This window comes from Sapajus apella, unplaced genomic scaffold, assembly GCF_009761245.1.
Source record: "Sapajus apella isolate SASKATOON/1434 unplaced genomic scaffold, GSC_monkey_1.0 scaffold126, whole genome shotgun sequence".
NCBI classification, from domain to species: Eukaryota; Metazoa; Chordata; class Mammalia; order Primates; family Cebidae; genus Sapajus; species Sapajus apella.
Genome location: NW_022437066.1, coordinates 4,169,454 through 4,195,550, shown reverse-complemented (window position 1 = coordinate 4,195,550; position 26,097 = coordinate 4,169,454). Strand labels below are relative to the sequence as shown.

The following is a 26,097-nucleotide window of genomic DNA, read 5'->3' as shown; positions in this document are numbered from 1 at the left end:
AGACCAGGGGCAAGCGCCGACTGCTCCCAGGAGGGTGATCAGGGCCCCACCCACAGAGCTGAGGAGGCAGCGAGGCTCCCAAGAGCCTGGCTGGAAGAGGTGGGGCTCCTCGGAGGGGCAGGAGGTGGCAGGGCCACTGCAGGACAGTGGGGAAGGGGCAGGCTAGAGGGGCAGGGCCCTGCGAGGAGGGCCTGGGCTGTCAGGGCAGAGGGCAGCGGCCAGAGCAGCCCTCTGGGTGAGAGACAAGGAAGGCTCCACAGGAGGCGATGGTGGGGCAGAAAGAGTGAGCCTGGGGCGGGGTGCAGTGGCTCACACCTGCCATCCCAGTGCTTTGGGAGGCCCAGGCAGACGGATCTCTGGAGCCAGGAGTTCATGACCAGTCTGAGCAACATAGTGAGACGGCATCTCTACAAAAAATCAAAAAAGTAGCCAGATATGGTGGTGTGAGCCTGTGGTCCCAGCTACTCAGGAGGCGGAGGAGGGAGGATGGCTTGGCCCCAGGAGGTCGAGGCTGCAGGAGCCAAGGTCGCACCACTGCGCTCCAGCCTGTGTTACACAGAGAGCCCCTGTCTCTTTAAAAAAAAAAAAAAAAAAAAAGGGAGGGGTGGGAGAGGTAGCCTGGGCTGGGTTTGGGGGTGGCCCAGGGAGCTCTTTGGGAGGGCTGGAACTACTTCAGGCCCAGGGCGGGCGGGAAAGACGCTCTGAAGAACCTCGCATGGAATCTGCCGGGAGTGCTAATGAGAACTAGAGGCGGGGCAGCTGCGGGAACGGGGTCTCCTGGATGTTTCACAAATGACTCAGGCGGGTTGAGCAACCCGAGGACGCATGGGAGCTCCAGGCAGCATGGCCAGGGGCCAGGAGCAGCTCCCACCCTGACCTTGGTGAGCTCCACCGTCCTGGAATGAGACCTCTGCCCTCTGAGGCGCTCCTAAGTCACGGGGCCTGGGACTTCCCTGCCCTTTTCTGGAGGCCAAAGGCCATTGGCCATGCCTGGCAAGGAGAAATGCTGATTCCCACGAGCCTCCCAAGACAGCCTTGCCTGCACATCTTCCCCAAAACAGGGCTTCACAGGGAGTACGGGCCCCCAGGCTAATTCAAACAAGAGGGGAAGAGAGAGAGAGAGAGAGAGAGAGGGAGAGAGAGAGAGAGAGAGGCGCCTGGGGTGATCTGTGCCCTGGGATTCTTCCAGGCCTGTTTCTCACTGCCAGGCCCACACAAGCTGGGGGGTCTCAGGGGTGGGGGCAGTGAGTCACAGCCCCCCAGCCATGTGCCCCCACCCTGCACGCTGCCCTGGTCCCTGGGGCTCCATCTCCCACCAAAGGCTCCTGTAGGAGGCAAATCTATTAACGTAGCCCCTGCCGGGGCGGAGCAGATGCTGAGCGTGCCGGGACAGAGGGGGCTGGACTCCCCGGCGGGCCACAGCCCTTCCCTTCTCTCTTGTCTCCAGGGTCTTCGTCTGCACCCTGCGTGGCCCGTGGGACTCCCCAGGGTCCCCACCTGGTGCCGCCCACGTCTACTCAGATGCTCTCTGCCCTGCTGGGGCCTGGACTGTACCCTGCACCCCCTGTGGCATCTCATCCCTGGGGCACCCTGCCAAGTCAGTGCTCCGTCCGTCACCACCTCACAGACGCACCTACTCCAGAGGGCACCTGCTCCAGTGCCTTCAGTAAGGCTTCTGACACGGTTTCCCTGGGGGCAACCCCGTGTCTTTCTAAACCTCTCTCCTAGCCCTGAAGTGAGGCCAGAGCTCCCCTACCAGGAAGCAGCGGGGAACACCGGTGTGAGTCTGCTGGAGCCCAACGTGGAGGAGCCTCCTCCCTGCTCTGTGCCCACCCGGTGCTCCCCTGCCCAGATCACTTATCCGCGGTGGGCCCAGCACCTCCAGAGCCCGGCTGGGCTGGCCCTCTTCCCAGCCACCTGCCTATGTCCCCAGGCCATGGCCACCCAGCTACCCCACGCCTCCTGCAGAGCACCCACCTACAGGCTCTGGTCAGTGACTCGTCCTAGGTCTCCCCTGCCAGAAGGAGGGTGCCGGCCCGAGCATGCCTGCCTCTGGCACAGACGAGGTGCCACTGAATGTGGAATGGATACCCTCATGAAAGAATGCTGGGACTCCAGGCTCACTGGTAGCTCACTGCCCCACACTCAACTCGGGGACTTCTGGCTCAGAGTCCCTCGGCTGTAAATGCCCTGGTGCCAAGGTCAGCTCTAGCCCCTCCTGCTTCCCAGAGGGTGCCCCTTTGCCAGGGCCCAGGCCAGCAGCCTCAGCCCCACACCCGCACCCTGGGGCATAACCTTCCGAGCTCCCCAGGCCAGCAGGGCGGGGCGGGACTGCACTGTGGCCCACGTTGGGTATCTAGGAGCTGAGCCCACCTTTTTGCTCCTGCCTCCTCCAGCTCAGCTCTCCTGGGGCTGGCGAGGAGGGCCAGAGTTAGGGGAATCTTGGCACAAGAGCCTTCCCCTGCTGAGCCCTCCGGGTGCAGGCCACCAAGGCCAAGAACGGGGAAGGCCAGCAGTGTGGGGTCCTGGCCAGGGCAGTGCTCTCTGGGAGCAGTGGGGGTGGGGGCTGGAGGCGGAACTGAGGCTCACAGCTGTGTGGGCCTCATGTCAGGGAAGGTCTCAGTGCTTCCATTCCTTGCTCAGCCTCTCAGGGCACTGGGACACAGCCCACTTTTCCCATTTTACAGACAAAAACACAGAGTTACCAGGACAACTTGAGTCTAGGGATGAAGAATCCCAGGTAGAAAATCCAGGATGAGCCATACTTGAGGCAGGAGGAGGCCCTGGCTGCATACAGGGGACAAGTGACTGCCCTCGCTAAACCCAGGCCTCTCGCCCGTGGAGAGGAGTCAATGCCACACCTGGCACCAGGGCTGCTGGAACCTGGCAGCGAGAGGGCCCAGGGACAGCCCTGGGTCCCCTGCCCAACACAGACTGGCCTCACGGGGCATCACGACCAAAAGTCGTCAGCCCAGAGGACGCACGGACGCCCACGCCGGCTCCAAGGCTTCCCACTCACCAGGGCCGCAGACAGTGGACTTGATCCCCGTCTTCTCCAGCACGGGGACCCGGTTGATGGCGCCTTCAATGTGCTGGGTGAACACTTCCCAGTCCAGGTCAAAGAGGCCGAAGGCAAACTTGTCTGACACCTGCCAAGGCAGGGCAGGGAAATGTCTCTTTTGTCCCCAAGCAGGGCATGCGCCCCCATGCCACAGCTGCCTTGTGATGGCTGCCAGGCCAGCCTCTGCTGAATCAGATGCGTTAGGGGGCTGGCGGTCACACACAGGTCCCCGAAGTTTGTCTCCCCCACCCACCAACCTATCAGGGAGGCCTGTCTGCTCCCCCTCCCCACCCCAGCCCAAGCCTCCACCCACTCAGCCCTTGATGGCTGCGGTGGCCTCTGGCTGGTCACGCTTCATCCCCGCCCTCCTTCAGCCCACTCTCCTAGAACCCACCATGCCCCCTCCCTGCTCACAAGCCTCCTCTGGCCCCCTGCAGCTCACAAAGGCCCCAAAGCCCTGCCTGTGCCAGCCTGCCTACCTCTACCACTGGGCCCGCCACCCAGACCTCCCTGCAGCTCTTTGGGAAGGGCAAGCTTGCTTTGAGCTCAAGGCCTTCACCCCTCACTGGGGCAGTTCCTCGCCCAGACCTGGCACACTGGTTTGTTCTCTTAATGCAAGGCTCAGCTTGGATGTCCCCTCCCTAAAAAATCCTGTCCTGACCACCTGTCTAAAGGATATCCCTCTGCTCCAGTCTCTCCAGGCCGATCCGGAACCTGCTCATTTCACTCAGTGCCCAATCACCTTCCACAATTGCATTCCTTATTAATTTGTTCAAAACAAAGTCTCACACCGTCACCCAGGCTGGAGTGCAGATTGGCTCACTGCAACCTCCACCTCCCGGGTTCAAGTGATTCTCCTGCTTCAGCCTCCCAAATAGCTGGGATTACAGACACCCACCACCATCCCCGACTAATTTTTGTATTTTTAGTAGACACGGGATTTCACCCTGTTGGGCAGGCTGGTCTCGAACTCCTGATCCCAGGTGATCCACCCGCCTCAGCCTCCCAAAGTGCTGGGATTACAGGTGCGAGCCACCGCGCCCAGCCATTTGTTTTTTTACTGTATGTCTCCCCACCAAAATATAGGCACCCAGAGGCAGGGACTTTTATCTTAGTTTCCCCTCTTTCTCCAGAAATTAAAGCAGTTTTTAACCCAAAGTAGCCACTTAATCATTCCCTGTGTGGACTCAATGCGTATACACATAGAACGAGGCTGCAGGGCTGCCCTGACCCCAGAAGCTGCCCAGGGAACCGCCTTGGCCGGCAAGGATGCCACTGCAGCAGCTGGCGGGGAGGGCAGTGTCATTTGCTGAAGGACACAGGACTTGTGTGCTCTCAGGCCCTTCTGAGGTCATCACTCCACAGTGCGCAGCCCTTCACTGTTGATGTTTTGAGGCAAAGCCCTCCAGCTGCCCTGGTTCTGGATTTGACTGCATGCCAGGACTGTCAGGGTCAGAGCAAAATGGCTTTGAGCTTGGTGGGGCCAGGGGACCTGCAGTTCTCGGGTGTGCCTCTGAGGGGCTTCAGGAGGGTGGGCTTCCTGGAAGAGGCCCACTCCATGCAGAAATCCAGCCCCAACTCCCTCCCATTACCCCAGGGCCCTGGCATCTTACCTCCTCCCAAAAGATGGGGTTAGCCTCATAGCCACCCACAGACAAGGCGTCCCCTTGGAGGCGGAGGTAGACAGAGGCGTCGTGATCACGGACGTTGGGCATGTTCTGGAAGGCAGAGGGAGAGGCCTTGCCATCAGCCAGGGCTGGGTGGGGACTTGGTTCCCCATGGCCCATGGTGGGCCAGCACCTCCACCAAGGGTCACCAGCCCAAGGTAGTCCTCCTTGTTGTAGGACCCTGAGGACTGAGTGGACACGGGGTCTCGAGCTGCACAAGTGAACAGGTCACTGCCATTCAAGCCTGTCCTTCCCCAAATCCCATAAAATAACAGTGAAAGAGTAAGAAAGAAGGAATGGATGGAGGAAGAGAGAGGTGGAGGGAGGGAAGCGAAACATATCACCCACAAAGATGAGAGGCAGAGGCAACAGCAGAGCATGGGAGGCTCCAACTGGCACTGGAGGATGCAGAGTGGATGGAGGAGGGGGGGCGCCATAGCTGGCGTTGGAGGAGAAGGCAAGCCGCTGTGCCCCTCCCTGCCTCCTCTTGAATCTCCAGAGCCAGCCCAGGTCCCTCTGCAGGGATTGATGCTCTCGCTCGTGTATGGAAGGATCTGCCTGCGGAGAGGTGGGTCCTAAGAGTCTCCGGACATGGGGAGTGGAGTGCAGAGAGAGTGGACTGCCCTCTCCCACCCCCAGCAACAGATAGAAAACTCTTCTGTGAGACACTGAGAGGTCCAGAGGAGGCTTGAGATCTGACACCAGGGTCCTGCTAAAAGAGAAGGGCTTGCTGCCTAACCTTCCTGAGAGGCTCTCCAGTCCTCCTTTCCCAGCTTCCCATCAGACTGCTGCTCACTCTCTCTTAAAAATAAAACCATGACAAGAATATCAGGGATACAAGAAGACGGTGTATGAGTGTGTTCTCATGCTGCTAATAAAGACGTTCCCGAGACTGGGTAATACAAGAAAGAGGTTTAATGGACTCACAGCTCCACATGGCTGGGGAGGCCTCACAATCATGGCAGAAGATAAATGAGGAGAAAAGTCACATCTTCCATGGCGGCAGGCAAAGGAGAGAGCTTGTGCAGGGAAACTCCCCTTTATAAAACTGTCAGATCTCCTGAGACTTATTTACTACGACAAGAACTGTATGGGGGAAACCACCCCCATGATTCCATTACCTCCACCTGGCCCTACCCTTGACACACAGGTATTATTACAATTCAGGGTGAGATTTGGGAACACAGCCAAACCATATCAGACGAGTCCCTGAAACACAGTGCTATGAAAAAGGAACCTAAGATGAACAAAGAAGTCTTTAAATGAGATATAATAGTCAAAATTTAAAATTCAACAGAAGGGCCAGATAAGGCCGGGATAATCATCTAGCTGTTAGGCTAAAAGAAAAAGACAATGAAACAGAAATCAGGAGTGGAAAAAAAATAAGAAAACCAGAAGGTCAATCTTGAAAGTCCAGCATCCACTTTACAGGGGTTCCAGAAAGAGAAGACAGAGAAAAACGGAGTCGAGGAAAAAGTCAAAGAAACAGTCCAAGAAGAGTCCTCAGATTGAAAATCACGTGTTCAACCAGGTGCGGTGGCTCACACCTGCAGTCCCAGCACTTTGGGAGGCCAAGGCGGGCAGATTGCCTAAGCTCAGGAGTTCACAGCCAGCCTGGGGAACATGGTGAAACCCCATCTCTACTAAAATATGAAAAATTAGCCAGGAATGGTGGCGTGTGCCTGTAGTCCCAGCTACATGGGAGGCTGAAGCAGGAAACTAGCTTGAACCTAGAGATGGAGGTTGCAGTGAGCTGAGATGGCACCACTGCACTCTAGCCTGGGCAACAGAATGAGACTCCATTTCAAAAAAAAAAAAAGGGAAAAACAGGAAAGAAAATCACACATTCATGTTGAAGGGCCCAAGAGTGCCTGCCAAGCCCTGGGTCTGGACAGAGGACTGCACCAAGGCAGTGGGAAACATCACACCACCAGATGGCCAGGAGGGCCATAAACAAGGGACCCCATCACTGGAGGCTGGAAGACATGGAGCAAAATCTTCAAACGTCTGATGGATGATTTTAAACACAGAAGCCATCAGTCAATAAGAAAAGAATAAAGACTTTTTCAGATATTCATGGACACAAAACATGTACTTCTCATGTATTCCTTTGCAGTAAATGGCCAGAGGACATGCAGTGACAAAAGGAGGAAAATAAACCCACAAAGAGTGAGCCATGGATCAGGGAGGAGGCACGAAGGAGGACGTGGAGTGACAGCTTAGACCATACGGCAGTCAGTCGGGAAGGGGGCGGAAGCTCTGAAGGAAGCAGGAAGTCTTTCCAGGGAAGGAAATGGGACTTAGAGAAGTTAGGTGGTTTATCTGATGTGTATGCATATTCAGAAAATAGTATCAATAGGTGTTTGACAGACCCCTTGAAACAACTGGGGGAAAATAGTGACACATAGTATGCACATGCAAATACCTCCAACAAAACAATAGCAAACTGAATCCAGCAACACATAAAAGGGATGCTATCCCATGGCCGGACTGGACGCAGTGGCTCACGCCTGTAATCCCAGCACTTTGGGAGGCCGAGGCGGGCAGATCACTTGAGGTCAGGAGTTTGAGACCTGGCCAACATAGTGAAACCCCGTCTCTACTAAAAATACAAACATCAGCTGGGCGTGGTGGCACATGCCTGTAATCCCAGCTACTTGGGAGGCTAAGGCAGGAGAATTTGCTTAAACCCAGGAGGCAGAGGTCGCAGTGAGCCGAGATCACACCACTGTACTCCAGCCTGGGCAACAGAGTCTCACTCTGTCACAAAAACATAAAACAAAACAACAACAACAAAAACCCACCATGGCCAAGTGAAATTTATCCTAGGAATGCAAGGTTGGTTTAATGTATGAAAACCAGTCAGTAGAATACATTACATCAATACGGTATAGGACAAAAACCACATAGAGGAGGATTCCGTTCTTAACCACTTTTACCCAATATTACATTGGAGGTTCTAGCCAGGGCAGCAATTAGGCAGCAAAAGTAATAAAAGGCATCCAGTGGAAAAGAAGTTAAAAATTCCTATTTGCAGATAACAAGGTCTTGTATATATAAAATCCTAAGGAACCCACTAAGAAAATTCTAGAACTAACAAAATAATACAACAAGGTAGCAGGATACAAGGTCAGCATATAAAAAACCACCAACCAACCAAGAAAAAAACTATTGTATTTCTTTTTCTTTTTTTTTTTTTTTTTGAGACAGAGTCTTGCTGTATCACCTGGGCCGGAGTGCAGTGGCACCATCTCAACTCACTACAACCTCAGCCTTCTAGGTTCAAGCAATTCTCCTGCCTCAGCCTCCCGAGTAGCTGGGATTATAGGCGTCCACCACCATGCCCAGTTAATTTTTGTATTTTTAGTAGAAACGAAGTTTCACTATGTTGGCCAGGCTGGTCTAGAACTCCTGACCTCAAGTGATCTGCCCACCTCAGCCTGTCAAAGTGCTGGGATTATAGGCGTGAGCCACTGCGCTCAGCAAAAAAACCATTGTATTTCTATACACTAGCATTTAATAATCTGAAAAGGAAATTAAGAAATAATTTCATTTACAGTGTCATGAAAATTAATGAATATGCTTAGGAACAAATTTGACAAAAGAATTGCAAAACGTGTATGCTAAAAACTAGAAAACTCTTTTGAAAGAATTTAAAGAAGACCTAAATAAGGCCGGGCATGGTGGCTCATGCCTGTAATCCCAGCACTCTGGGAGGCCAAGGCAGGTGGATCATGAGGTCAAGAAATTGAGATCATCCTGGCTGACACAGTGAAACCCCTTCTCTACTAAAATACAAAAAAATTAGCCGGGCGTCATGGAGTACGCCTGTAGTTCCAGCTATTGGAAGGCTGAGGCAGGAGAATAGCTTGAACCTGGAGGTGGAGATTGCAGTGAGCCAAGATCATGCCACTGCACTCCAGCCTGTCAACAGATAGAGACTCTGTCAAACAAAAAACAAAAAAACAAAAAAACAAACTAAATAAATAGAAAGACATCTCATGTTCATAAAATGAAAGACTTATTTTTGTTAAGGTGACAACACACCGCAAATTGATCTATAGATTCAACACAATCCCTGTCAGAATCTCAGCTGGTTTCTTTGAAGAAATTAAATAGCTGACCCTAAACTTCTTACGGAGATGCAAGGGACCAAGAATACTCAAAACATTTCAAAAAGGAAAAATAAAGTTGGAGGATTCACACTCCTTGATTGCAAACTTACTGCAAAGCTACATAATCAAGACAGAGAAGTACTAAATAAAAATAGACCTACAGATCAATGGATTATATTTGAGAGCCTAGAAATAAACCTTCTTCTTCACGGTCAATTGATTCTCAACAAGGGTGCCATGACAATTCCTTGGGGGAAAGCAGACTTTTCAAAAAATGTTGTTGGGCCAACTAGACAGCCACTTGCAAAAGAATGTGAGGTAGGGTTGGACCCCTACCTCACACCATGCACAAAATTCAACTTGAGATGGACTACAGATGTAAGTATAAGAGCTAAAGCTATAAAAGCTTTAGAAGAAAATATTAGGAGTAAATCTTTGTAGTCTTGGGTTGGGAAATGTCTTCTTAAATAGGACACCAAAAGCACAAATGACAAAAGGGGCAAAAAGAGATGAATTGGACATCATTAAAATTTAAAAGTTGTGCTACAAACTATACCATAAAGAAAATGAAAAGGCTTTGTAATTACTTCTCGATTTTGGGAGAAAAAAAAAGAAAGCAAAAAGACAACCACTGAATAGAAGTTTCAACCACTGAATAGAAGAAAGTGTTCATAAATCATATATGTAATAAAGGACCTGTATCCAGAATATTTAAAGAACTGTTACAACTCAATAAAAAGATAAGCAACCCTATTTTTAAATGGGCAAAGTGTCTGAGTAAACATTTCTCCAAAGAAGATACACAAATGGTAAGCACATGAAAAGATGCCCCACATTATTAATCATTAGGAAAACGCAAACCAAACCCACGAGACACTACCTCACGCCCTCTAAGATGACTGGCATAAAACAAAGACAAAAAAAATAAGAGTTGGTGAGGATGGAGGGAAACCGGAACTCCTCCGAATACCTCACTGGTGGGAACGTAAAATGGTGCAGCTTCTTTGGAAAATCGTCCTATAGTTCCTTTAAATGTTAAACACAGAGTTACCATATGACTCAGTAATTGCACTCCAATGTGTAGACTGAGTATTCCTTATGTGAAATGCTGGGGACCAGAAGTGTTTCAGATTTTTTGTTTTTGGATTTTCGATATTTGCATTATACTTACCTGTTGAGCATCCCAAACCCAAAAATCAAAATCAAAAATACTCCAGGGAGTACTTCCTTGTGTGTCATGTTCAAAAAGTTTTGGATTTTGGAGCACTTTGGATTTTCAGATTTGGGGTGCTCAACTTGTATATACCCAAGAGAAATAACAGCGTGGGTCCACATAAAAATGTGTACATGGGTGTTCACAGCAGCACTATTAAAAATAACCAAAAGGCAGAAACACCAAATGCCCATCCGTGGGTGAACAAATACATAAAATGCATTCTATCCAAACAATGGAGTATGATTCAGCTGCGAAAAAGAATGAAATACTGATACACATACCACATGGACAAACTATGAAAACACACCAAGCGAAAGAAGCCAGACAGCACATGATTCCATTTATACTAAATGTCCAGAACAGGAAACCCCATCGAGACAGAAATCAGATTCCTGATTGCCTAAGTCTGGGGATAGTGTGGGAAATGAGGAGTGACTGATAACGGGTATGGGTTTTGGGGGAGGAAGATAATGTTATAGACACACGTAACAGTTACAGAAGAATCAGCAGCTGGGATGAAGATGATGAATAACATGATGAAGATGATGAATAACTCTAAGAAACACAAAAACTTGGACACTACTTGCTCAGGCATTAACAATGTTGCATCATCATAACATTGCAGACAGGAACTACTGATCTAACCAATAAACAAACAAAACTAAACTAAGCAAGACCATTTAGAGAGCAAGCAGGCATGGCGCCCACCTCCACCGCGGCTCCTCCGCATACAAGGAACAGCCTTCTTTCAATCCCTCTGTCACCTGCCCATGAACTGGCGATGCACACAGGAGATGGGACCCCTGTCCTATCTCTGAGAGCAGGAAAGGAGAGGTGCAGAGACTAGAAGGGACACTCTGGCAGATGCCCCTCCCTCCGCCAGAATCCCAGGAGTCCTGTTCATTGGAATGACAATATTTGCACCAGGGGGCACATGGTGCAAATATTGCACCATGTTGTCAGGGGGCACATGGAAATCCTCAGTAACTGGGCACTGTTTAAAAATGACAGAGACCGGGCGAGATGGCTCACACCTGTAATCCCAGGACTTCAGGAGGCTGAGGGAGGAGGATTGCTTGAGAAGTTTGAGACCAGCCTGGGCAACACAGCAAAACCCCATCTCTATAAAAAATACAAAAATTAGCCAGGAGCAGTGGCCATGCCTGTAGTCCCAGCTACTCAGGAGGCAGAGGTGCCCAGGAGGTCGAGGCTGCAGTGAGCTATGATTGTGCCACTGCACTCCAGCCTGGGAAATAGAATGAGACCCTTTCTCTAATAACAATGATAATAATGATTGACAATAATGGTTACATCCTTACCTCTACCAGCACCACTACTCTAAAAACAAAGCCAGCCCCAGAGCTCCATAGAGCAGGACAATGGGGACACCTGGTGGCCAGGGAAGCCCCTGACATTTGTTCCAGCAGGATCCACGTCTGGACCTTCCTGCATTTTGCACGGACCCTGCTGCCTCTGAGTACCCAGCGAATGCTCAGCTCATCATCAGTGTCCAGAGGGGACCTGGCCTTTCTCTCCAGGCAGCAGCCACCTGCTCTGACTGTCCCAGTCTGGCCCTGGTGCCACTGACTCCCTTGACCTCAGCCCATGCCTTCCATCTGCCTCTTCTTTCATCCGAGCCCTGCCTGATTGTTCCTGCCCTCCATGGCTCTTCCTCCGAAGCACCAGCTGGTGTCAATGCTGTCCTTGCCCTTGCCATCACACAGCTGCCACCTCATGAGCACCTGCTGTATGCCAGGCACCACACCCAGCTGCACCGCTCTGTTCGTGCTTTGGCACAGCCTGAGGCAGTAGGGGTTTTTACCCATTTTGCAGAAAAGGAAACCAAGGCTCAGAGCAGTGACAAACTTGCCCAGCCTGGGTAATGAAGGAATCAACATTTAAATCCAGCACCTGGCTCTTACCCACAGCTCTCTCCTGGATGGAGTAGCCGCTCCTTGCTGTTGTAAAAGGTCACGGGAGAATGAATGTGAGACCACCTAAGAGAGCCCGAGCCACCTGCTTTAACGGGTGGCTCAGAGGGAAGAGATGACCCTGGCCACCAAGGACGCTGTGGGCAGAGCTCTCTAGGACCCAGGCCTGGGACAGATCCTCAGAAAAGGGAGGTCCTTGGGGCCACACAGACCTCTGGCCACCCAAGAAGAAAGATGAACCTCACGTGAGACCTGAGCCCTCACCTGCCAGCCGGAGCCCCCAGCCCCTGATGTGTGCGGCCGCGTCTGATCAGGGTGGACAGTGTCCTGCTCCACAAGGCTGCCGCGCTGGGGGAGTTTCCCAAGCAGGCGGAAATGGGCTGCACAGGTGGCATGCACCCAGGACAGGGCCCTGTGGCTTGTACTGTGGCCCACCCAGGGGTCAGACCACAGCAGGTGGGCAGCTCAGGGCTAGCGGCCTGGCCCCTTCCTCAGATCCAAACCAACTGCCCAGCTGCAGCCTCTGGAAGGGCGAACTTCCAGACACCTGCATATGGCCAGCTGTCAGAGGAACATGAGGGACTTTGTGAAAAGCCCCAAATCTCCACTTTTCTCCTACCAGGTCTCAGAGCTGCTGAGGCTGGTGGCCCCTTCCCTATGCTCCAGTACCCAGAGGCATGTTGGAATCCGGACTGGCTTTGTAAGTAACACCCCCAGCTTAGCGAGAGCCTTGGCGTTCATAGGAGGGGCACCTGCAGGGGCCTAGGCCAAGCCTGCCTTGCCTCTTCTCTGCAAGGGTAGCTCAAAGGCAGACCTTGCGGGATTAGGGAATGTAAGATGGAGCCACAGTCCTGGGCTCCGTGGACACCCTGTGGCCACCTTCCCTGAAGCCCCAAGGACCCAGCCCTGCCTGCCCGCTGGGAGCCCACTGTGGCCTGAGCATGACCCCTGGTGGCTACCTAGGGAAGGAGGCTCTCTCCAGGGACCCAGAGGCAGGGAAGAGGCCTCAGCACTCAGCTCCAACACCCACTGTGTGATTGCTCTTAGCCCCTAACCCGGCTCGTGGCACCAGCGGCCCGCAGTGAGTGTTTGCTGGACGTTAGACTCATTCTATGAACGAGGGGTCATGTGTCCAGTGGGGGGTGGCTTGCTCAGCACACTGGTGTCAGAGGCAGGAGCCCACTGGGACCCAGGTTCTGGCCCCATTTCCCCACCCTCTTCAACACTCTGGTCTACACAGCAGCCACACCTGGCATCTCCCCGATGACCAGGAAGCCAGGCTGGCACAGGGTGGTGATAGGCAGCCCCTGAGGATGAGGCTCCCAGCTCAGGGGCCCAAGAGTCCCTCTCACTGGCCCTGACCCTAAACAAGAGCAGTCTCTTCTCACACTGACCCCACTCAACAGCCTCTGGCCCTGGCTCTCTGAACAGCCTGCAGGTCCCGACTGCCATGCTCTGTGCACGCTCCTTCTCCACCATGCCACCCTTGAGAATCTCGCCTAGATGCAGCCACCTCCTCCAGGGAGCCTCCCCCTGTCCATTAGGGCTGGGGATCCCTATAGCCCCTAAGACTCCATCAAAGCCTTCATCGACATGTTCTGGAATTGCCCGTGTACTTGTCTGTACCTCCCCCTAGCTCTATGTGGAAGAACCATGTCTCTTTCTCTGTTACGGCCCCGGCTTCTAGAATAGGGCTGGAAACACCCAGCTCACCCCATCAATGTCGATGCAGGGAGGGTTTGATGGAACGTGGATGGTTGGATTAACATGCGGGTGGATGCTGGAGGAAGGCGGAGGGAGCGGTGAGTGGGCGGAGGGAGGGAGGGAGGGATTGGTGGGTAGAGGGCTGGGTGCGTGGGTGGGTGGAAGGATATAAGAAAGAAGGGATGGACAGATGAACAAGCAGATAAATAGATGAAGAGACGATGGAGAGATGGAGGGAGGGAAGAATGGATGGAGACATGGCAAGATGAATAGAGGGAGGGAACGAGTGGAGGGAGGAATGGACGAAGGGAAGGGGGGTGGGTGAAGGGATAAGTGAATAAATGGGGGGGTGGATACAGGAGTAGATGGATGGAGACATGGATGGAGTGACTGGGGCTGGATGGAGAGGAATGAGGAAGGGAGGATTGCGCAATGAATGGATGGAGAGGGCAGTCGGGGACAAGGTGGCGGGAAGCTCACAGCCACCAGCACAGGAGAGAGGAGTTGAAGACAGTACAGAAGAGAGGGTAGGAGGTGCCCAGTCCCAGGTGCCAGCAGGTGCACCTGGGCCCCCAACCGCCCTTGGCCGAGGGCTCTCAGAGAGGTTCTTTGTGCTAGGAACCAGCACCCTCAGAGACAGGAGTCCCAGGCACGCTGGGAGCGTACAAACTTTTGGAGCTTCCCTGAAACTCCTGGGCACAGAACACGGCAAAAAGCCAGGCTGGCTCCACCACGTAGGACAGGCTAGACTGTGTTCTGGGCATCGAGGGGGGGCCAGGCCCATCAGAGCTACACCTGTGCTACCTAATCTAATCCTCGAGCCACCTGGAAATACCCCGTGTTACAATTCCCATTTCACAGATGAGGTGACTGAGGCTTGGGCCAGTGAGGGAACCCACAAGGGTTGCACCACCTGGGTTCAAGTTGGGGTTCAGAGCCAGGTCTCTGTGCCCCCCCAACACATAGACTGACACAGAACCCGGGGCTGTCCACCTACCTGAATCCCCTCGATGCGCTCAGTGACGACATAGGCGTGGTGCATGGCCACCAGCGGGACCTTGACTCCGGCCATCCGGCCCACGGCACTTGCCCACACTCCTGCGGGCAGAGCACAGACGACTCAGCTCTGCTGACACCCGGCGAGGGCTGCCCCTCAGGTGTGCACAGGCTGCCTCTGCAGACCTATCTGCCCTAACAGCGACTCCCCACCCCAGAAAGAGGCCCAGCAGAGGCGGGAGCAGGTTTAGGGAGCAGCCAGCATGGCCACACAGGAGTCAGGAGAGACGCCACTCCCACCTGCACAGTTGACCACGCAGGGCGTCTGGATGGAGCCGTGCTGTGTCTCCACGCCCGCGACCCGCCGCACCCCAAAATCATCCGTACGCACACAAATGCCGGTCACTGGGCAGTTCTCAATGACCTGGGATGGAGAGGAATTGCTTCTAAAACTCCACAGGACTCCCTAGGGGTGCTCACCACCCCCAACCACCCCCTCCACCCAGAGGGGAGCTGCGGACACTATTTCTGCTAGCAGCCGGCATCCTGTGGTACGGTCAGGGAAACAGGATGAGCACAGCGCACAGCACCGGAACATTAGACCCACCCATGCCTCAACTCCGAGAACATGAAAGTCGGGCAAGTTCTTTCACTTGACTTGTGTGGGGAGCCCTCTTTTCATAACGTGAAAAAGTAGCTGACTTCTTTTTGGTTATTCATCTTCTTAAAATTGTTCTACAATGATGTGCAGAGTTGAGATAAATGCAGATATGAATTGCAAGAATGACTTTTGAGAGGATTTGCTTGTGCCACAGAGGAAGTGGGATGCGTGCACCCACGGCCTGACCTGATGTCTGTGAACAGACCGAAGCCACAGCCTCCCCTTGGCAGGAGTGGACCAGAAGACTCAGCGAGGTCCTCACTGGCCCAACACCACTCAGCAGTCAGAGAATGGTGCCTGTCTCTTGCCTTCTGCTCTGGGGGTTCTAAGGAAGGAGGAGTGGGTGGGGATCAGGGACCCAGAGCTGGGCGGCCATCAGACCTGTGCTCCTCGGGCAGCAGCCGCCCTGGTGAGGGTGGTACAGGTGCCAGCGGGGTCCATGGTACCATCATGTGGCACATACAGGGTCCCGTAGAGGTCATCCACGTTCATCAGCGGGTACAGAGTCTTGGTCTCCGCCGGGCTCAGCACATGGGATTCCACACCATACGCCTTGCCCAACTAGGGGGACCCAGAGGAAATTAACTGAGTCCGTGAGGAGCAGACCTCTGGGCCACCCTCTCCCCTAGCTGGGCATCCACTGCAAACCCCAACCCCACTGTCTCCCAGAAGCCTTAGCCAGTGCCCACACCCCTGGAGCCTGTCCCTTGAATCTGCTTCAGCATAAGAGTTAAGGAGCAGGGGATACTGCATTGAGGCAAGCTCTGGGGCCAGGCTGCCTGTGCCAACCCGACCCTCGCCAGCTGTGTGAGCCACCTGGGGCAAAGTCGCCTCAGGCTCACTCAAGAAAAGTGGGGGTGATAATAGTGTGTGCCATTGACAAAGAAGTTAGACCAGTGCCTGGCACAAAGTGTCTACTATATAAAATAAAGAACCCACAGGACTAATATTTTGGGCCTGAGAGGTTTCCCAGGCAGACCAGCTGCCAAGAGAGACCAAAGCCCTCAGTTTCAGTCAGATAGACCACACCCTCACATTTGATTGGCTCAAGAATAGCCAATCAGTGTCCTCAGGCATGGCCCCCTGGGGACAGGGAAGAGCTGAACCAATCAGATCCTCTGTCTGGGAATTCTCAATGAAGCCTGGCAAAGTCACTTTCTCCAGGTGGTGCAGCCAGCAAGGGGCAGTGCTAGGGCTGGAACCCAGATCTGTCACCTGCTGGGGCTCCTTCCTTGTGGCATGTCGTCTTCCCTCTTGGCAAGAGGGGTGCCCACCGACATGAGCCTTACCCCCACCCCGCAGGAGGCAGACTCATCCACAAGAGCCCCCCCACCCCCAGCCCCACAGGGGCTCCACACAAGGACATGAGCCCCCCATGTACCTCCACACTCACAGGGAGCCCACCCTATCCCCTACAGGGGGTGCACCCGCCTATATGACCCCCAGGGAGTGCACCCACTGACACGAGTCTGCCACCTTGCCCCCCGCAGGGGCGCACACACCGACATAAGCCTCTTGTACTCGTCCAGGCGCTGCCGGTTAGAGGCAATGAACAGGCCCCCGTTCTGGATCCAGCCCGTGTGCAGCCCCGTCTCCTTCTCCAGCTCCTGGCTCACCACTCGCCGAGTGTGGGCCAGAAGCTCCACCTCCACGTCACTGGGGCGCAGCTGCCATAGCAGGCCTGCCAGGGAGGGTGGGGGCCGTCACTCTCCAGGCAGGGGGCTGCACCTCCTTCCCCCAGGCAAATATCAGGGGACACCCAGGGTCTTTCTCTGTGGAACCCGTGGGGCCTGGAGAGTTTGTTAAGAGGAAGTAACTGGACCAAGATGAACGTGAGGGTGGGCCCGCCTGTGGGCAGCTCAGGGAGTGACACAGCAAAAGCCCCCATTTGGGAGCACCTACTGTGTGCCAAGCCTGCCATACCCAGTGAGGAGGGCGTGATTCTCTTATAGATCAAGTTAAGGTGGCATCGACAGTCCCGTGGCCAAGGTCACAGAGCAGGTGAGTGGGGGTCTGGGGCACCAACCCAAACCACTACTGAATGAAGCCTAAATCTGCACTCTCCCCAAAAAAGGCTGCCCTCCAGCAGCTGAGTCTGAGAGGTGGCATGCCAGGGATGTGGCTGGTGACACATCAGGAAGGAGGCTGTGACAGCCCAGCTAGGAGGGCCAGTGAGAAGGGAAGAGCAGAGGTTGGAACAGTGGCATGGGGGAGCCGGCTAGCATCAGCTCTCAGGATCCCGGAGGTAAACCTCTTTCCAACTCCACAGTCAGTGACCTCACACTGGTGGCTTGCTATTGGCCACGTTGGGAGTGTTTATACCACAGGAATTGGTCAACACTGCAAGTCAGGAGAGCCAGTTTACAGGACACCTGTGGTTGAAGGGTGAAGGCAGAAGGTTGGCTGTCCTGGGGCATGCACACCATAGGTGCTTAATATATGCACACTGGCTGCTTAGGAGAATGGGAACTGTGCAAGCCTCTGGTGCTCATGGAGGACACAGGTGTGCTTCTCCCCCAGTGGTCCCCATCAGTCCTCCTCTACTCCCTGGGACGCCTTCAACCCTGGTGGCTCTGTCTGGGAAAGGGGCTTCTGTTCTCTGGACTGCTGCCTGGGGTTTCCAGCCCTGGCTCCAGCTTCACTCTCCGGGCCACACAAGCAGCATCTGCTCCCTCTTCCCACCACAGCTCTTCAGAGACTCGGAGGGCAAGTGATGCCCCCGGGTCCACCCACCTGCAGACTAGCCACGTACCCTTCCCCAGGGTCTCTCCCCTCCAGCTCAGCTGCTTCTAGCAGGCTGGTGGTTGTGAACCCAGAACTGGCCCAGCTAGCAAGGGGCTGTGGCCCCTCACTGTGTCCTATCCCTCCCGGCCCCTACCTGGCCCCCTGGTCCCTACCTGCCGTGTGCCAGGTGGTCCCTGAGGTCAGCCGCTCCCGCTCCAGCAGCACCGCTCCACTCACGCCCAGCTTGGCCAGGTGGTACAGGGTCTGGCAGCCCAAGCTGCCTCCACCAATGACCACCACGTTGGCTGTGCTGGGCAGGGGCCGGCTTGGGCCTTGAGCCACCGCCGAGGTGCCCTGTCCCTCCTTCAGGGTCCGCTGATATGGCACGCTCTTCTCAGCTGTGGGGCCAGCTGCGCTGGACAGGTTGCATGGTCCCAGGCTCCGGGTAGCGCTCTGGCGAGGGTGGGCAGCGGCCACACGTAGGGCTCGGCTCAGTGAGGCCATGGGGACTCCAGGCCTCAGCATGGCAGGGAGCTGGGGAAAGAGTTGGAGCTGGGTGGGATGCAGAGGGGACAGGGTGGGGGCTGTGCTGAGCACCCAGGGGAATAAGGGCCCTATGGTGCTACCTCCCAGGGCCTTTCTCCTGCCACCTTCCCATGCCATTCATTCATTCATTCATTCAGTATGTATGTATGTATGTATGTATTAAGGGCCTGGTATGCAATGGCTCTGTCAGGGCTCAGGGGCAAGTGTGGTGAGAGTGGGTCTCTGCCAGCCCATGGAAAAGACAGGCAGTGCCAACCTCTGGGTAGGGGTGGGGGTTGGCACCACAATGGGAGGCAGAAGAGCGGCTGGCATGGCTGGCATGGCTGGCAGAGGACCAAAGTGTAACCTGAGGAAAGCGGGGCTGCCCATGAGGCTGGGCAGGGAGGCCGGGGAGGGAGGCTGGGGAGGCCACGCAGGGAGGCCACGCAGGGAGGCCAGGGAGGGGACTGAGGACAGAGGACTAAGAGCTGGAAAGGAGGAGCTTCCGTCTTAGGGTCACTCAGTCCAGACCACGGACAGCGAGAGGCTGGGGGACGCGGGGCTGGGAGAGGTAGGGTTAGGAGGGGCAGGGGAGGCGGGGCTGGAAGAGGTGGGGTTGGGAGGGACTAGGGAGGTGGGGCTGGGAGGGGCTGGGGGAGGCGGGGCTGGGGGAGGTAGGGTTGGGAGGGACGGGGAGGCGGGGCTGGGAGGGGCTGGAGAGGCGGGGATGGGAGGGGCCGGGGGAGGCGGGGATGGGAGGGGCCGGGGGAGGCGGGGATGGGAGGGGCCGGGGGAGGTGGGGCTGGCCTACCGCAGCCCTTTCAGAGCTCAAGATGCTCCTGAGGGGCCAAGCAGCCCTGGGAGCCCACAGGTCGTGCTGGGCAGACCGAAGGTGCTGTGGTGTGGTGGTAGCACAGCAGGGTGGGACGGGGCGGGAGCTGTGGCGAGGGATGGAGTCGCTTGCACTCCCAGACAGGGGGCCAGGAGGAGGGAGAGGCAGTGTGGATGCTACAGTAGTGGCCGCAGGGTGTCAGCAGGCAGCCCTGAGATGGGACACCCAGCCCCCTGCCCCATCGCCCCATTCCAAGGGAGGGAGCAGGGAGTCTGGTTGGAGCGGCGTAGGGGAGTGCAGGGGGGTTGGAGCTTGTCCTCAGCCTCTCAGCCCTCAGGGTGTCAGGTCGCCTGTGCCAGGCCTCAATTCTTTAAGAATTGATTCAATTAAACTCAATTTACTGCCTGCAGTAAATTGGACAGGGAGGCATGCCCCTGCACGTGTCTGTACATACCTTCGGTCCTTGAAGGTCCACAGTCTTCCAGGAGCTCCCAGAAGTGGTGCCCTACCAGGGGAAAGCCAGCTTGAGGGGCACGGAGACAGGCTCTCCAAGACCAAACACCCGCGCCCACCCCCCACCGCCATACCACGCTGTCCACGGCACAGCACACCTGGTCAGCTCTGGGCAAAAGCCTCCCTCCTCCTTCTGACTGTGCCCAAAACGAAGGCTGCTGGCGCCAGAGGCTGCCACGTGCCCCTTCACCACCTGCCTGGCCAGCCAGGGCTCTCCTGACTGCCAGACTGGGGGCTGGGTACTGGCAGCCCGGAGCCCTTCCTGACTGCCACCTCCCTGGAAACAGCTGCCTTCACATTAACCTGCTGTCCCGCCCCCTCCAACTCTCTCCCGCCCCTGGGTCAGCTTTCCAGCAGTGAGGGCTTAGGACAGCCCCCGGCTTGGGATCAGACAGACAGGTGGGGGTTTTGTCACAGCACTGGGGCCTTGAGCAACAATTTAGCCTCATGCAAACCTGGGGGCCCAGGAACGCCCTCCTCCTCCCAGCCTGAGAGTGTGGCAGGGGTCAAGTGAGGAGAGCGCCTGGCACCTTCACCTGGTGGGGGAGGGCAGACTGTTGGAGGGAGAAGCAGCAGCAGCGGGGGCAACTGCCCATTTGATGAACCCTGGTCCTGCCCACCCAGCTGGATGGTCCCTGCAGCCAGAGGCAGGAGGTCCCAGCCAGCTCCGGCCAGGCCCCACCCCGCCCACGTAGGGCAGGCCCCAGGCCTGTCCCTCCCTGGGGGTGTACCTCGGAGTACCTCTTGACAGTTGCAGCGCCCCTCGGCCCTAAGAGCGCCTGACCCAGCTGCGGTGGCTTCACCTTCTTCCTTCCCAAGCAGTGGCCCGGCCGGAACCCCAGGCCGTCCCTGTAACCCGGCCTCGCTGCCTGCGCCCTGTCACCGCCCAGGATCTGGGCGGGGCGTACCGCCCACCACCGCGGCTTCTCGGCCAGCCCAGTGGGCAGCTCCCTCTGAGGGTGGCAGAGAACAGCTGTGAACCCCAAGCCCCATTACCTGTGGGTGACCTGGGAGTCAGCCCCCCCCTGCGATCCTCATTTCCTCATCTCTGAAACAGGCGCCTCAGGGGTGCTGCAGTGAACCCAGGCACCTCTGCCTGCTGGAGCCTGCTGGAGCTCCCCACGCCCAAAAGGAGCTATGCACAGGCCTGGTGGGCAGGAAATGTGGGGTCAGCAGCAGCCTGGGCCAGGGCCACAGGCCTGTCCAATGTAGGGAGGCTCCTTTGGTGAGGTCATCTCAGCACATGCCCCAGTTTGCTCACCCCCAGGGACGGGGCGCTCACTGCCTTCAGAGGCGGGTGAGAAGGCTTGGGTCAGCTTCCCAGGGATGGGGGCTCCTGATCTGTGTGCGTCCTGCTCTCCCGGGCTCCCAGACCCCTCCCATGTTTGGGGAGATGCCCTCAAGCCACTTGCTCTTTTACTGTCACAGCATGTAGGCCCCAGGGCAGGGATTCCAGGTCCATTGACTGTTGGGTATACCAGGGCCCAGGGAGAGGGCCACACAGCAAGCCCTGCAGCCTGACTCTGGGCGGGGCAAGTTACCCATCCCCAGGCAGAAGGAGACTCCCAGAGGAGGGGCGCGGAGCAATCCTAGAAAGAACACACCTCTGGATGCACAAAGAATCAGACCAGGTGCTGATGTAACGTAAGAACGCCCCTCGCGCTGAACGGAAGATGGGGTATTTCAGGGGCAGTCTGTTAATAGTGTCGTGGTGCCAGCTCAATACCGGAAGCAATCATACAGTAAGCTGCTGTCGTCAATACCAACCAAACGATGTCCGACTGTCCTGCTGCCAGCGTGTGCATCCTCTGCATTTGCAGAACGCCTGACGTATAGGAAGCACTGCTGGGAAACGCAGCGACATCTAAGACCCAGTCCCTGCCCTCGAGCGGCTCAGCGTCCACGAAGCAGACAGATCCAGGGAGCGGCAAGACACCACGAGGCTGGCTTCCTTCCAGCAAGGAATCCAGGAGGACTTCTTAGAGGAGGGGGCCTGGGCTCTGGGCCTGACCACCTGCTGCCAGTTCCTGCCTCAAGGGCAAAGGGACCATTGGCTTAGGCCCCTGGCTGCCTAGTGGAAAGCTGGCCCCACCAGTTTGAGGTTTGCCTGGGGTGGTGTGGGGGTCCTGGGGCAGATGGTGTGGCCTGTCCAGCAGCCTGAGCTAGGGCTGTGCTCACCCAGCAGGGTAACGAATGAGCTCAGGAGGGTGAAGAAGGAGTGTGGCCCAAGCTCCCCCAGGAGTCCTGGGGCATGCAGGTGCATAGGAGAGAGACGCAGCAGTCACCACAGCCCCAGGGCAGTGTCTGCGTAGCCCACACCTCTCCTGTCACCACACTCAAAGACAAGCGGCAGCTGTTGCAAAACTGTCACAAGCCAAGAGGGCAGCACAATGACCCTGTACTTTGAACAAGGGGTGGTGGCTGGGGGCCGGTCCTGGCTGGCTGTTAGCCTCATAGGATTTTCATCCAGCAGGGCCTGTTAGCTCCCAGCTGGGGTCTGGGAGAGGTGGAAAGGCTGTCCCCCCTCAGGGACTGGTAGTCACAGCTCTGGAGGGGTCAGGCTCTGGACAAGGAGGCCAAGACAGGGTCCTGTAGGACCTCCAGCTGGTCTCACCGCTTCTCCTTTGCTGAGACTTAGTTTTCTCATCTTGGAATGGGAGACTAGCAGCCCTGCCATGTCAGTTTCCCTTGTAAATTTCCCTGAGTAAATTTCCTTCAGTCTGGCTCTAGACCACACCACACCGGCAGAGGGGCTGCCACCTCAAAGAAGTCACCTCCACCAAGAATAAACCCACTTGATCACGGTGCATGGTCTTTTTAATGTGCTGTTGAATTTGGTTTGCTAACATTTTTATGAGGATTTTTGCATCTATGCTCATCAAGGATATCGGTCTATAATTTTCTTTTCTTGTAATGTTCTTATCTGGCTTTGGTATCAGGGTAATGCTGGCCTCGTAAAATGAGTATTACTCTACTTTTAGCGTGCTCTGAAGAAAACTGGTGCAAATCAAAGTCACATTTGACTTGACATTCAGGAGTGAGGGGCTGCCTCCCGGCCCACCGCCCTCCACAGCGTCCCCACCACTGCTCCAGTGGGGACTGTGGTGGACTTGCTCCTCTGCCTGGACATACCTGGGCCAACCCCAAGACTCTTCCTCTGGTTCAGGCTTGCCCTCTCTGCAGCCCTTGGCCCCCACTTGCTGGCCAGGCTTCCAGGACAGGGAGGTGCCTGCAGGCTGCCCTTTGACCGGGGAGAAGTCCAGGGAGGGAACATGCTCCTCCACCGGGCTCTGCGTACCACGCTGTGAAAGAGGACACGAACAACAGCACCCCAAACTGTAACAGCCAGCATCACCACTGACCGGGAGGAAGGCAGTGTCCCCGTCACCTCTGAGGGCCCCCTGGGAGCCAGGCAGTGTGCTGAAGGCTTTGCCGGCGTCATCTCAAATGAAACAGCAACAGCTGCTACCCATTGTGGAGATGGGAACACTGAGGCAGAACACAGCTGTAGAGAGGAAAAAGTTCCTTTTCAAAGCTTCCTCTCTCGTTACAGAATAAATCCGGTGTTAGAAATAATAGGTTGCTTTAAAGACTTTCTCCAAAGCCTCCTTGCTTTTTGCTAATACCTCTTTGTTAAGCCGTGTCCTGTGTAGCTGTCAGACAAGCGCACAGACACGCAGTACATTTTATGTCCTTGTACTTTAACCAAGATATGGATGCTATTACTTCTCTAAGTCCTTTCGCAAGCAACTTCCTGTCCCTTCCTTATTTGGACTTCCTCTCTTCCTTCTGTTCTGCCTCGCCTTTACCTACCCAAGAGAGTTTGAAGTTATTAGCCAATCAAGTTCAGTTTTAGATTGCGAAGTCTGGCTCCCACCAACGTAGATCAGACACAGCAGTAAGGAGGACCCACAATGCAGGAAGGATAAATATGTCTGCTTTTCCTTTGTTCTTTGTACTCTCGTGGCAAGACGGCTAGCGAGAGTACCCTTCCTACAGGACGTAAAAATTGCTTGCTGAGAGATCCTTTGTCTCCGTGCCGATTTTTCTTTGCAGCACCAAGCATCTGTTTCCGACAACAGCCAACAGGTGCCAGACCCAGGTGATTCATGGGCCAGGGAAATTTCCAGAACAATTTTCAAGGGCTGAATTTACACTGCCAAGATTTTATTTTTTCGATAAGAACCTCAAAAAGGAAACTACCACCGAATATTCCCAGGATTTCATGAAGACAGAATGTTTTCTATCCTCAGCCAAAGTAGAAGGGATACCCTTCCAGGGTAAGGGGGGTTCTTCCTAAGAAGCAGGTGGCCGCCCCCATCTGCCTGACACTGATGTCCAGGCCTGAGGCCATCTGGATACAGGCATGCCCAGGAATGAGCTGCTGAAGTGACCCCCACCTAGCCAAGCGGGGCTGGGCAGTTGCAGGCTGGTTTCAGGCCAGGGCTTCTGAGGCTCTGAATGCAGACCCTCATTCCCCAGACCAGCCTCTCCACTCCGTGGCCTAACATTATTTGTGAGTGAAAGCAACACGCTGGATGGAATCCGTGGTGGAATCCATGGAGACGTGGTGCATCCCAGTGGCTGGGCCTGTGCCGCAGGTGCAGGAGTGCTTCAAAACTCATCTCAGGGCACTGTGTCCACGGCCGCAGGCACTGCCACCGTCTGATGGGGACACAGGACATGGAGCTTCAGAGGGACTTCCTGCCCGCAGTGAGGAGCTGACCTCAGCCCCAGTGTAGGGCCCCAGTCTGCACCGGAGGTTTGGAGGGAAGGATAGAGAAGCAACAGCGAGGGCAGAAGCTGGCGGCCTGGGCTCAGCCAGGGTCTGGAACCCACAAACACCACCCAAACCCCTCAGCCAGGAAGCCAAACCCTCCAGGGCTCTCATGCCACCTGCCCAGGGGCCAGGAGACCCCTGGCATGACCCATGCTGTGCTTTGCATCTTTGTATGTGTTGCCTTGGTAACTTCCTATAAAAATCCAGATTTCCAAGCTTCAGTCTTGAAAAGCTGGCCATACGGGGCCCAAAGCTCAGTGGACATATTTAGGTGGGTCACTTCTAGTCCAGCTGGCCACAGTTCTTACCCTGCATTTTGCCCACTAGCATCTGGGAGCTTTGCCTTTCCAGCACTGACCAGGACTCTCCATTTGGCTGCAGGAGCAAGAGCAACCTTCAAAGGAGATCCTGGTGCTGGCTGGGGTCTTGCGGAGAATGGAGGGTGGGAGGGTGCAGTGCTCTCTTTGGGCCCCAGTATCTGAATGCCCTTCTAGATACTCAGGTGAGGGCAGCAGCCCGCCATGGATGAAAGCCACTGGTTACCTGCAGACTGCCTGCCCTGGAAGAGTAGCCTTGGCAGGAAACATCGCCCCTGGTGGCCATACGTGAGCATTACAACCTGGGGGAGCTGGACCCAGGCTCAGAAGGGGACCCGCAGGTCCATGGGGGCTGATCTCACACTGGCTGGGGCTGACACCCTAGGCTCCCTCTGGCTCTTATCTTGTCTTCCAGACCACACCAACAGAGGGGCTGTCACCTCCACCAAGGACAAATCCACTTTATCACGGTGCATGATCTTTTTAATGTGCTGTTGAATTTGGTTTGCTAACATTTTGGTGAGGATTTTTGCATCTCTGTTCATCAGGGACATTGGCCTATAATTTTGTGTTCTCGCAATGTCCTTGTCCGGCTTTGGTATCAGGGTCATTCTGGCTTTATCAAGTGAGTTTGGAAGTGTTCCTTCCTCTTGAATTCTTTTGGAAGACTTTCAGAAGAATCTGCGTTAATTCTTCCTTAAATGTTTGGCAGAATTCAGCAGCGAAGGCATCAGATACCCTGGGCTGTTCTTTGTTGGGAGGTGTTTGATCACTGATTCAATCTCCTTACTCGTTGGTCTGTTCAGATGTTCTCGTCGTTTTGTGATTCCGTCTTGCTCGGCCGTCTGTTTTGGCAGTTTATGCATGTCTTCTAGGTTATCTGGTTTGTTGCCATAGCTGTCTATTATCATCTCGTATGTTTCTTTGAGATCAGTTGCACTCTTTCCTCTTTCACTTGTAATTTTATTATTTATTTGAATATTCTGTTTTTCTTAGTCTAACCTAAGGTTTGTGGGTTTTATTAACCTTTTCAAAAAAAACTCAACTCTTAGTTT

General features: G+C 55.1%; 1 protein-coding gene across 4 annotated transcripts in view; it reads right to left on the bottom strand.

The window, feature by feature from the left end:
* SARDH (sarcosine dehydrogenase) overlaps positions 1-20,820 on the bottom strand; it is a 69,455-nt gene extending 48,635 nt beyond the window's left edge. For 2 of the 4 annotated variants that reach the window (XM_032261969.1, XM_032261971.1), the window contains exons 1-9: positions 20,687-20,820; positions 19,887-19,937; positions 18,249-18,609; positions 16,854-17,032; positions 15,733-15,912; positions 14,991-15,114; positions 14,692-14,792; positions 4,675-4,779; positions 3,020-3,149 (exon numbers count right to left, since the gene is read on the bottom strand). In XM_032261969.1, the coding sequence (XP_032117860.1) occupies positions 3,020-3,149; positions 4,675-4,779; positions 14,692-14,792; positions 14,991-15,114; positions 15,733-15,912; positions 16,854-17,032; positions 18,249-18,600 (1,171 nt within the window). In that variant the 5' untranslated portion in view covers positions 18,601-18,609; positions 19,887-19,937; positions 20,687-20,820. The remainder of the gene's footprint in view (positions 1-3,019; positions 3,150-4,674; positions 4,780-14,691; positions 14,793-14,990; positions 15,115-15,732; positions 15,913-16,853; positions 17,033-18,248; positions 18,610-19,886; positions 19,938-20,686) is intronic. The other 2 variants (XM_032261970.1, XM_032261972.1) reach the window with 1 other exon arrangement.
* Between the last annotated feature and the right edge of the window lie 5,277 nt (positions 20,821-26,097).